The sequence below is a fragment of the Symsagittifera roscoffensis genome, chromosome 1, assembly GCF_963678635.1.
Source record: "Symsagittifera roscoffensis chromosome 1, txSymRosc1.1, whole genome shotgun sequence".
Taxonomy (NCBI): domain Eukaryota; kingdom Metazoa; phylum Xenacoelomorpha; order Acoela; family Convolutidae; genus Symsagittifera; species Symsagittifera roscoffensis.
In genome coordinates this window covers 11,601,264-11,612,648 of record NC_087062.1, presented here as the reverse complement: position 1 = coordinate 11,612,648, position 11,385 = coordinate 11,601,264, and the positions used below count along the sequence as shown (strand labels likewise).

Below are 11,385 nucleotides of genomic sequence, written 5' to 3'. Positions count from 1 at the left end.
TTTCGAAAGCCGTTAAAAATTGTGGGTTAATTTACATTTAAATGGTTGTGTAATTTGAAGATTTATTTTCAGAATAGCACATGGGTTCGACCTGTAAATAAATTAGTTGTAATTATTGTAAATTTCTTGTATTATATGTAACTGCACAACAGAAGCTATAAAAGACAACCATTCATTTTTTCTCTATTTTTTATTTTATTGTTCGTTGGCGGTTCTCATTGTTGTATCCGATATCATTGCAACTTACAATCAATTATCAGTTAAATGAGGCTTTGATGCAAAGTGAATTTTTCACTTCACTTTCTATCACGAACATTTATCAAGAGAAAGAGAAAAGTATCAAAAGATTACTTAAACAAAAAGTAACTTGATCGAGCGCTCCAACCAACTACCAGTAGGCAAGCGAATAGCAATATTTGATCCCGATAAAAAAGGCACCGTTGTTTGAGTCTAATTCAGAAGCAGTGAAGTATTTTTTCACGAAGTTGCTTCTATACAGTGCAAATCTGTGAATTCCGTGTGGTCTGCAGCGTGCTTTTGTATGAATCGACTTTCCGCTTGACCGTTGACAATCAAGAACTTTATTAAAACAAAGACGAAAAAGTCTAGAAAGACTGAGATCTCATAAAAAAATCGAAAACTCTCAATCGTTTCGAGTGGCTAGCAGTTCATTAGAAAGATCTTCTGCACAACACAAACAAAAGAAGGTCAGTTGAGCCCAAGTAAAGAAGCAAGGTCAAGGTCATTGGAGATCTATTAAGAAGCATTGACGTGCGTGCTCTCGCTGTGTATCCCTGTGATTTGTATGGTTGGCCATAGTAAGTATGGACTTGGAGCAGAAGAAGCAGCAGTGTGGAGTGTGGGCTAAAAAAGTGGAGAGTGCGTGTGAGGAAGACAAGTGGGGCCACGTATTGGACGCTTCCGATCAATACCAACAGGCAAGTCAATCAAATACACTTTTTACGAGGTGTTCACTACACCTTAAAAAACAGGTAGTCGCTTGACTGGCTGTGAGAATAGGGTCGAGCGTAGAGATTCGTTCCTATGGATAACCAGATAGTGAAACACCAGTTTGCCAAGTGTTTTGTGCTGCAGATAGTTCATGATAATAATTGTTAAATTTTAGAGTTCTGGCCAACAAGCTCTGATTTTTCATTTTACACTAAATTGTCCATGTAATTCAAGTAATAATAATAAAAAAAAGTGCTTCAAATGTTCAAATTTCAATTGTTTGGGGCTGATTTGTGTTACTGTGATCAGGTGCTGAAGTCTATTGCGAACTCTGTTCACATCCGTGAAGATGGTCAGCTGGGGGACAACAACAATGAAGGGGAGATCAAGTGGACGGGACAGGAGACTGAGTTCCTGCAGAATGTGGCCATGTGTCTCAAGGTGTGTACTATATAAATAAACATATGCCAAGAGTTCTCTTTTGAAAAAAGAAAGTTATTAAGAGTAATGAACGTAGTGAAGACTCTTATATAATAGGTCTTGCTGATTTTTTTTTTTTCAGGAATAAGTCTTAATATTTGTTCACGCTCAATTTTGATTTTTTGCGGTCTGATTGTGATTTCTTTATAAGTTCAGTACATTTCTATTGTTAAAAGGAAGGCAAACTCCGCTATCGAAAAGCAAAATTGTAAAGGTCACGATCGACTTCAAATTTCGAAAATGGAAATAAGTTATCAGATTTCCCAGTGAGATAAAAGCTATACCTATTGATCCAGTTTTCTCAAATTGGGTTAATTCTAACATAAAAAGTGTCCATAATTAATTGTTCTACAAATTGAAACAGCTTTAAGGCCGTCTAATTTTTTATTCGAAATTCAAAAGTTGAAAAATTTTGAAAAAAAACATGTCGTTTTTTTTTCAGTTTCCTTGCGTTCATTACTCTTTTGCAACTGTCAGGTGGTGAAGTGGTTACGTCTCCGCGTCTCAGTCGAAAGGTCGGATGTTCGAGGCCCACCATGATCCGTGCTCGTTGCTTGAGGGTGAAGCAACATTACCCAGCCCAGAAAAAAAACCAAAAAATAGCATGTAGTTCTTAAACAGGGGCACAACAGCGGTTCGCCGTGATGAGCAGCTGTACAGCTCTTGTGTTGGTCCTTTCCCCCGTGGATAAATGGTCTTAATCGTTGTCAGTTGGCTTTGTTACTAACCTGTTGCTTGAGTTATACTAACCCGTTGTTTTAGTTATACTGACCGGCCAGCAAGATCATGAAACTGATATCTGATTGATCGATTTATTAATTATTCTGACCACTCCTTTTTCCGCCCGATTAAAGATACCCCTAACCTAGACTGGAAAGATTTTTTTCCTCTATGGGCCTCACCTACAGAAAACTCCGTAGTTCACTTGGCGTCGAAAAAGCAGGCAAAATGTCTTTTCTGTTTAGACAGTGGAACAAATGAAGTTTTGCCTTGAAACGTGTTTTTTCGTGAGTTTTCAATTTAACAGCTGAATGTGTTAATTAACGTGTTATTTTGGGTTTTTAACAATTTAACAGTTAAAAAAAGGATAATTTACACCTATTTTGACAGCCTTGCCCCTAGGAAAGCTCCATAAATCACTTCAAAATATTCCGTAAGACATTGTCAAAAAATCCACTTATCGAGAATTCAGACCAAACTGAGCGAAGAGCAGAAAAAATTGCGTCATCATGTTTCTCACTATTCCTTATATTCATGGTCATTTAATTTTAAGAAGCATATAATATGCGAGTTGTCAAACATTTTTTAAAAATAAATTAATTTTTTTAAAAAAAGAACCATTTTGCAATTTTTCTGTGATAAAGAAGTTTCTGTGCCATTTTAAAAGCTACCTTTGTTTTATCTGAAGCTAGGTTTTTTGAATTCCGCTCGAAAATTGAAGATTTCAGCCTCTAAAATATCAGAAAAATTATGGAAAAATAATACTTCAAACAGATTTTCTTCTTGAACTTAATTTTTTTTTGTTTTTAGCAACGTGTAGACGTTTTGATCCAGTCTCCGATCTCAAAAGACAAGCAATTCTCGCGCGACAAGGTAGCAGAAGTTATTCCTCCATTGCGCAACTTCTCACTTCGTCTCCCTAACTCACCGACCAATCAGAATAATACGTCTGAAGGAGATCCTGAGCAAGCGAGTAATAGCAGACAGAGACAAAGGAAACAGTCGCAGCAGATGTTGGCCAAGTGGAAGGTTAGACTAAAATGTCAATAGGGAGCTGTAAAAAATTCTTTTCAAGTGTCCTTTCCCTCAATGTATGATCGCATTTTTTTAGATTGTCTTTTTTAACGTGATTGTTTTTTTTTAACCTGATTGTAAGATTGTTTTTTTTTCAAATATCCATGAACGTAGTGGAGACACTTGTATGGTGTAGCGCCAATTGGTCGCACGTGAGAATTGGTCGAAATTAGAAAACTGAGAATTTGTCGCAAGGAAATTTATCAGGATTCTTTGCTTAGTAGTTCGTGAAATATTTGATATCGAATCCCACACCCGCTAAGGCTGGCCGTTTGGCAAATCAAAGAAATTTGCTTGAATTTGGTAAGTTTTATGGCAAATTATTCCGCGAAGAATTGTCGTTTCTTAAAATGCTACCATTATCCCCCTGCAAGCAGTAGTTGCTTGCGACGAATTGTCGCCTCGCACACTTCACTTGGTTTTTTTCCTTTATTTTTTTTAAAGAAGAGTCTTAAAAGTAGAGGCTGGAACTTTGTTTATTTTAAATTTGATTTCAAATTCATTTGCAAAAAGAAAGAAAATTACGGTCTTTGTTAAACGAAAGTTTAAAATAACACTGAAAAACACATTAACTTCTAGTGTCAGAGATGGATTTTAATTTTCAGAGTTCCCAGCGGAAAAAAAATGTCATTGGAAAAAACTGATCAATTGAATTATCATTGGAAAAATTGATCCTAGCGGAAGAAATTGATTGATTGGCCCAGTTTCCTCTGGTTTAAAAAAAGGTGGGCGTTTTTCGGTCTCCTTGAGTTCTGAGATCATTGAAACTTCACTGTTTGTGGACTATGTTTTCGTTTATCTGATTTTAGTGATACTTTTTCAAGTGTATATCGGCTGTATTTAGTTAACTTGTTTCTCGATTTTTTTGTGATCTTTTATCTGACTAATTGGAAAGAAGAAGATTTTATATCTCATTGTTAATGGTAAACATACAAACGAAAATTATATCATGAAACAACAGAAACAGTGAGTGGACAGCTAACAAACCCATGTGGGTTACAAAGCTCTGCCCGTTTTATCGAATGAAATAGTAATTGGAGATCTTCATAGAAAGTTATAAGTATTTCCGAAAACATTGAAGAAAATTTAAGAAAAGAAAAAACCTCAAAGATTGAGTAAACATAAAACAGCAGAAATATGACATTGTCTTGAGGTTAATTCGATAAGGTCCGAGCTCTGCGTCAGTATTTAAAATGATTGTTCAATCATAGTTTTTTTGAAATCAAATTAAACAAGAAAAAAGTTCAAAAATACAAGTGCATCTGCACAAATTTCTGAAACTTGCTAGTCGTAGGCACCCCTATTCGATTTCATAAATAAAACTTGAACTTGTTGGTCTAATTCAGCTCTGCTGCAGTTGCAATTTTTTAACAAGCTGACTTTAATTTAGGAAGGAAGAGTAGTTGAGCTAGATGCGAGTGCGGAGCATCTGGAGAACAATCTAGCATCCAGTCGGAAAGAGTCACTGGTCGACTCCACATTGAAGAAGAAGAAAGGAGTCGAAGATGACGATGGGCCTCTCTCTGTGGATCCCTACGAAATGACTGTGAATACTGTAGTCGCTGTATCTAAACCAGGCAATTTGCTACAGCTACCTAAGAAAAAGGTAACCAACGTGCTCAAAACTTCTTGGTATTTATTGTGGTAAAATTGTGGTATTTTTTTTTTGCTAAAATGCTTTTTCAAAAAGATCAGTTTTAAGAATTTCACCGAAAGCTTAATTATCTGATGGTGTATTATTACGTATCTTCTTTTTTTTCTGACCTCACTCAAAAATAAAAATGTGTATAAAAGTGTTCTCTTATTTGGAAGTTTCACTGTAACATTGAAAATTGACTATCATCTGTTCCCTGCTTTATTGGTGGCTAGTGTTTGGTAACCGTTAAGCGTCTATGGCTCATTGGTTAGTATGTGAGACTCTTAGTCTCTAGGTCGCGGGTTGAAATCCCAGACATAGTTGAATTTTTAAGAGTAATGAACGTAGTCAAGACTCATATATAGGTCTTGCTGATTTTTTTAAGGAAAAGTCTTATAAGTGTCTCTAATAACTACAGATGTGCATTCATACATATTGATGCATTAATGAATGCACTTAGGTATATATGCATTTTTAAAGTTCCATTGAAATTCATCTGCTGAAAGTGACGTAAATAGCACTCTCCGAAAAACGAACGTAGAAATGGCGCAAAAAAACGTGAATGATTTCTAGTTTCGAAAGTGGAATTTAATTTTCAGATTTCCAGCGTAATAAAAATTTTACCTAATGATCGAGTTTTCTCTAGTTGGGATCATGTTATCAAAAAAGCGCCAATCATAAATCGTTCTGGAAACTCAAAGAGCTCAAAGGACATCTATTTTTTTCTTTAAAATTCGAAAGTTGATATTTTCTCTAGAAAGTCAGTGTTTTTTAATGTTCATTGCGTTCATTACTCTTTTCCAATCTTTGATTGGCTATGTTTACTAATTCAAGGCTTATTTCTAGTTTTTTTATTGCAGTTTATAGAGCTGCTTTTTGTATTCTCGCAAGTGTTTGAAAAGCGAAGCTTCGCCTCTGCGTAATTGATTATAAAAGCTCTGCATTTTAATTAGATTTTCCATTTCTTGGTTTTAATATTAATTTTAAAGATTCTGCTTGATGTTTTGTTTTGACCATGATCTTCCCATTTCCCATGTATTCCTTACTCTTGCAATCTAGACTTTTTCCGTAAATAACTTCGTTCACCGAATGATCAATTTAGTAGGAATGGTAAAAATTGTTTCTAACATGCTCAATTCTTTGAAAGTTCAAATAAAACTACCATCATTTATATAGCAATTAGGTTAAGCCCGTTTCAGGTTGTTTTTTTTTCTTCAAAAAAAGAGCTACTGAGTTTCGTCCTAATTTTTGTTGGTTCATTTTCCGTTTTTTCAAAGCCATTTTGATCTGATTCGATTGTTATTGGGTTAATTTCTAAAACATGGTATTTGTTCAATTTGAATAGTTTTTTTTCTACTATAATGAAAGTTCAGTAATTTGTAACTTACCAATTCTGATTTCGGGTAATTTTTTTTGTTTTTCACTGGATAGGCGCACAGTTTGGTGTGTATGTTTCTGGATTCCAGAGAGGTTTTTAAATATGCTCCAGAAAGTAAGTGGATTCCACTCACATTTTCCGTGGATTCCGCGTGCAAATACCTGTAACGTAAATCTTGTAGACATATTTTTTTTGTCGCGGATTTCGCAACAAACGAATACAGCTAGTTGTTTTAGATTCCGCAACTGTCAGCGGACTCCGCTAAATGGAAGTGGATTCCGCAATTTTGTTTATTACTGAACTAAACTAGTTGTTGCATATGAGCAATTAACAGCTAGAGCTGGAAGGAAGGCTAGAGCTGCGGAATTGAAAAGCAAGGACTTAACCATTGTCAGCGGAATCCAGGACACAAATCATAAAACATTTATCGAAGTTGGGTGTAAGTTGGCAGGAATTGAGATCGAAGCCTGGGTATTTCAGCTAGTAGCTCAGCTGTTAGCAATAATTGAGATTGAACTCGCTGGTGGCCACCTTTAAATATAAGTTTTAATTTAATATGATACTATATGCACTATATATTATAAAATGCGGAATCTGCTTACAATTTGCGTATTACGCCCACAGTTCTGGATTCCGCACAGCTCAATTTAACTATACCTATATTTAATAATTGTTTGTGGGTTCCGCAAATTCGCCTATTTTTGGGGCAATTTCGAGCGGTACAGTGTCTTAGTTATATATTTGTGGAATAAAAAACAGCAAAGAAGATAAGGGAAAAATAGCAAATTTGCGGGTTCCGCGCAAAATTTGATATGCCTACAATTCACAAAAAAGCACAGTTTGGCCTTGGATTAATTTCTAAATAATTTAGCAGTTTTAGTTTATTTTATGTCGGCTTAGTCAACTTACATTGCCTAATTTTGAGGGCAAAAATATTCGCATGCGATTGTGATTCTAAATGGATGGGTCGTAAAAACTTCTAAACCTATTGAAATATTTTATGAAAACAGTTTTGTTGTCGGCTCAACAGGTTTCGAGCCAAAATTTGTTGCCGCTCGGTTTTTTACTTGCTATTTTTTCAAGTAATTTTTTCAACTTAATCTCAGATTTTCTTTTACTTTTTGTTTGCAGCCTGGTGAAACCTTGTTGAGTGTGAGCATATTGAAAGTGGGTTTGAAAGATGCCCACAAGACTCTGGAAACTTTCTGGACTGTGAGTGTGAAGGACACTGAAGGCAAAGATGTGACTGAGATCCAGGAGACACCCTCTTGTGGTGTAACTGAGCAAAACTATATCACATTTGACACTGTTGTACACATACAGGTTCGAAACAAAATAATAAAATGCGAAATATTATTTGTTAGGAGACCAGCTTTGCACTGTTATTCAAAACCTGGGATGATTTTTGTAATTATTCTAACGAGGAAAATGAAATCATCAGTTTGCAGTATGTAATGGTTTGAATGAATAATATGGTAACTCATAGCTTCAAATTAGCTGCTAAGATCAATTACTTATTTGATATGTCTTTTTTCGGGAAAGAATATCTTTTTTTAGAAACCATTGGAATCTTTGCCTGAGAAATGGGCCATCTTCTTCGAACTCAAACACTACAGAGTGGAGAAGAATGCCTGCGGTGTTAAGTGTTGGGCCATGTTGGAAAGTGATGAAGTCAAAAATCATGAGGGCAAAAAAGGAACCCATAAGCAGGACGTGATTTTGGAACTGTACAAGAAACCGACAGATTTCAAACGCAAGAAAATGTCTCTCTTAACGAAAAAAGAACTCTATCTTCACTTGCAGCTCACTACCGTTGCGTAACAGTGACTTAACTTCCGAATCATTTTAGTTGATTATTTACAGCGCATCATCAATCATCAAACAATTTTTTGAAAATCATGGGTGCTGGTAATTCATTTTGATTATAAATTGTGCTTTCTAGTAACATTGGGTTCTAGTAGTATCAAATAGTAATTGTAATGTTACAATCAGTTGTTTTCCAGTTGCATGATGATAACATATCAGGCTCAAGGCATAGAAGAAGCTTACAATGCACAGTTTTCATAAAGTTGTCATGAATGAAATTATTTCAGTATTTAGATATTTTTTTATTCAGAAAATTAGCGAAGAGTCATCCTTTTTTTGGCTCATCACATGCAAGCTTTAGCGAGTGTAGTGTAATAACAAGGAGTACTCTTTTCTCCAACCTAAGTAGCATATATTGGTACCGCTTTTGGAGGCACCGTTACGGCTTTTTGATGGAATGTGCGCTGACATTCAATTACTAATAAGTTAACACAAATGATGTGTTTTTGACTCATCAAATGAACCGGTAAAAAGCTACTTCTTTCAAACAACAGCTCAATAACTAGAACTGCATTTCAAAATTTTCCATCTCAATTTATCTCGCAATCTATTATCTATCTATTATCACGACATTATTTTTCACTATCTCGCCACGCTTAAGCTTTTTCAACGTAATATTGCATGTTTAGCGAAAGAATTTTTTCACGTTTAGGCCATTTCGTATATTGCAATGGTTAAGATTTTTTTTCGGTTTTCCAGTTTGGGTTGAGTGTTTAATTAACCGAGTTTAAATTTAGCAGCCTAATTGTGGAATGTTGTCAGGCTTCACCAGGGGTTGACCTCCAACTATGAACGCCCAATTTCTTTTAGTGTACGAGATATGATGATTTATGTGCTTTTTTCATAGATTTTCAGAAAACTAAAATTACAAAAAAAAAACCTCAAAATTTGAAATTCCCAGCCCTGCAATTGGGTGCTGTCAGAGTACTCTTAAGGATTGCGAATTTTGCCTTCAACTTTTATTGCTCAAAATTGTGTAGTTTTCGAGATATGACGTGTCTTATGACTTCAAAAAAATTTCAGAAAAGAAGTTTGAAACTTTTTTTTTCAGAAGTTGAATATCGTAACTCTGTAGTTGGTGGTGACAAAGTACTCTCAGGGTTTGCAAATCTTGCCTCCAGATATGATTGCTCGAATATTTGTAGTTTTCCAGATTGAAGTTTTTTCTGATTTTTTTTGAAAAATTTTCAGAAAACTTTAGTTTAATTTTTTTTCTTAAATTTGCTTTCTTAACCCTGTAATTGGGGCTGTTGCAGTAGTCTCAGAGTTGCGAATCTTGTTCGCCCCTAAGATGACTGCTCAAATTTTTGGTATTTTTGAGATATCACGTTTTTAATGGTTTTTGAAAATAACATTTTACGCTTACGATTTGCAAGCGTTATCAACCTGGAAAATAGATTTTTTTCTATTTAAACAACTAGTTTAACAAAAGCAGTTGAATCATTTGCTCACTATTGCAGCTGACTTCTTTTCTTTTTTATTCTTCTCTTAACGTCGGCCAGGTTGCTTCCCCTTGGCCTGGAGGTAAAGCAATTGCCTTTGTACACTAAGGCCTGGGGTATGAGTCGTGTCCGGACCTTTTTTTTCAGTATCAAAAAAATGGAAAAAAAATTTCGAGAAAAATGAATTGCTGGTGTTTTGTTAGTTCGCTCAATTTTTGTTGGCTAAATCGCTACAACGGATTTTGTTTGTGCTGTAGACAATTATCATTGTAGTTGCAAGTGCAAGTGTTGTTCATTCTAATTTCAGAGTGGAACTTGAAAGATTTTTTAAAAAATCAAAGAATCTTTCGGTTCAAGTGGTTTCAGCTAAAAGATTGTTGACATATGCCACGTTAATGACCTTTCTGGTATTGTAAATATTTTTTATTGTAGTTGCAGGTGCAAGTGTTGTCCATTGTTGTTTACGGTGGTACTTGAAACTTTTTTTATAAAATTATTTTCGTCGGCTTTGTTTCCTTTTTGTAAATTTTGTTCCGATGTTATTGCTTCAAAATTCAGTTGTCTAGCGTGTTTGCCTGGAATGAACTTCCATGGAGACATAAGAAATTTAATAAAACCTAGTTTTTTTCAAAAGTTTTTATTTTCGGCTTTTCATGTTTTTTTAATGTTTGTGTTGTATTGAGAATGGTGGGAAGCTCTGCTTCGCTTTTGTATTCTAGTAAGTATTAAGGAATTAAGCGAGGTTTCGTTTATTTAATTGTGACGTTTTTCTATGGAAAAATCTTTAAAATCGTTCTTGAAAGTTTTTGTAGTTTTTTTTTAAATTCCATTTTCTTGCTCACTCATTTTTTTTGGAAGAAACACAAATCAAGTTTCAAAAGCAAAAGTACAAAACGTGCACCAGTTTAGTTTTTAAGGTAGATGTTTTTGCGCAGAACATAAAAAGGTCATCTATTGATATAATTTCATCAAATGGAAAGTGTGCTTCAATTGAATACTAGAATTTTCTTACCTGTAAACAAATTTCATGATTGATGAGTTTGAAAGTAATGGCAAATTTATTTAAGTGGATGAAAGTCATTCAATTAATGTTATGAAACACGTATATATTCACCGACTAAAAAGGAATAGTTAGAAACTTTAGATGGTTTTCAGCTTATTAGGCATCGGATTAAATTCTGTCGGCGCAGAATCTTGTCTGAGAAGCTTTGAGTCTTGTAACCATGAGCTAGAATTTTTTTCTGTAAACATTTTTTTCATACGAATCGTACTTCCTTTTCGTACTCGTTTTTTGATTGAACCTTCGCAAATTCCTAGTTCGCTGCTACTTGGCTTTGAGGCAAGGTGGTCGCCTTTGCAACCTAAGGTTTAGGGTTTGAGTCCCGGCCGGACCTTTTTTAAGTATGTATGAATTAAAAATGGCTTGCGGAAACAATTGAATAGTCAAAGTTTCGTTTGTCTGCTCAATTATTGTCGGCTTAGTTACGATATCACTGATTTTGTTTGTGCTGTAAGCGATTTTAATGTTGGAAGTGTTGTTTACCCCTGCAATAAGCAAGGGTATTGCAGTCGGGTAATAGACTTTTTTCACCAAAATTAACTTTGGTCACAGTACCCATCGAATCCTAGTGGTACCTTGGTTCCTTACGAGTTCAAATTTCTTTGTGTCTGTGACACACTTAGCCTATAGTAAAGAATAAGCCTGGGGCGGCAACGGTACTGGGTTCGAATCTGACCAGCACCTGCTTTTTTCATACAGTAAATACTCCGGTTCAAAATTTTTTTGCCTATTTGTCTGCATATATTTTGTCGGCTTAGTTGCCAGATCTAAAAAAATA

At 35.1% G+C, this 11,385-nt stretch overlaps 1 protein-coding gene across 1 annotated transcript; it reads left to right on the top strand.

Annotated features, from left to right (window-relative positions):
- The first annotated feature begins 67 nt into the window (after window positions 1-67).
- LOC134857276 (axin interactor, dorsalization-associated protein-like) lies at window positions 68-8,203 on the top strand. The gene is made up of 6 exons (XM_063873658.1): window positions 68-938; window positions 1,261-1,392; window positions 2,962-3,180; window positions 4,616-4,831; window positions 7,371-7,562; window positions 7,797-8,203. The coding sequence occupies exons 1-6, from the start codon at window positions 825-827 to the stop codon at window positions 8,058-8,060; spliced, it is 1,137 nt and encodes a 378-aa protein (XP_063729728.1). The 5' UTR covers window positions 68-824; the 3' UTR covers window positions 8,061-8,203.
- Window positions 8,204-11,385: the final 3,182 nt, after the last annotated feature.

Bases quoted from the DNA above. Each gene is read 5' to 3' on its own strand.
- LOC134857276 (XM_063873658.1), top strand. From the start codon at position 825: ATGGACTTGGAGCAGAAGAAGCAGCAGTGTGGAGTGTGGGCTAAAAAA. The intron at 1,393-2,961 runs GTGTGTACTATA...TTTTGTTTTTAG, and splicing joins ATGTGGCCATGTGTCTCAAG to CAACGTGTAGACGTTTTGAT. The intron at 3,181-4,615 runs GTTAGACTAAAA...ACTTTAATTTAG, and splicing joins AGATGTTGGCCAAGTGGAAG to GAAGGAAGAGTAGTTGAGCT.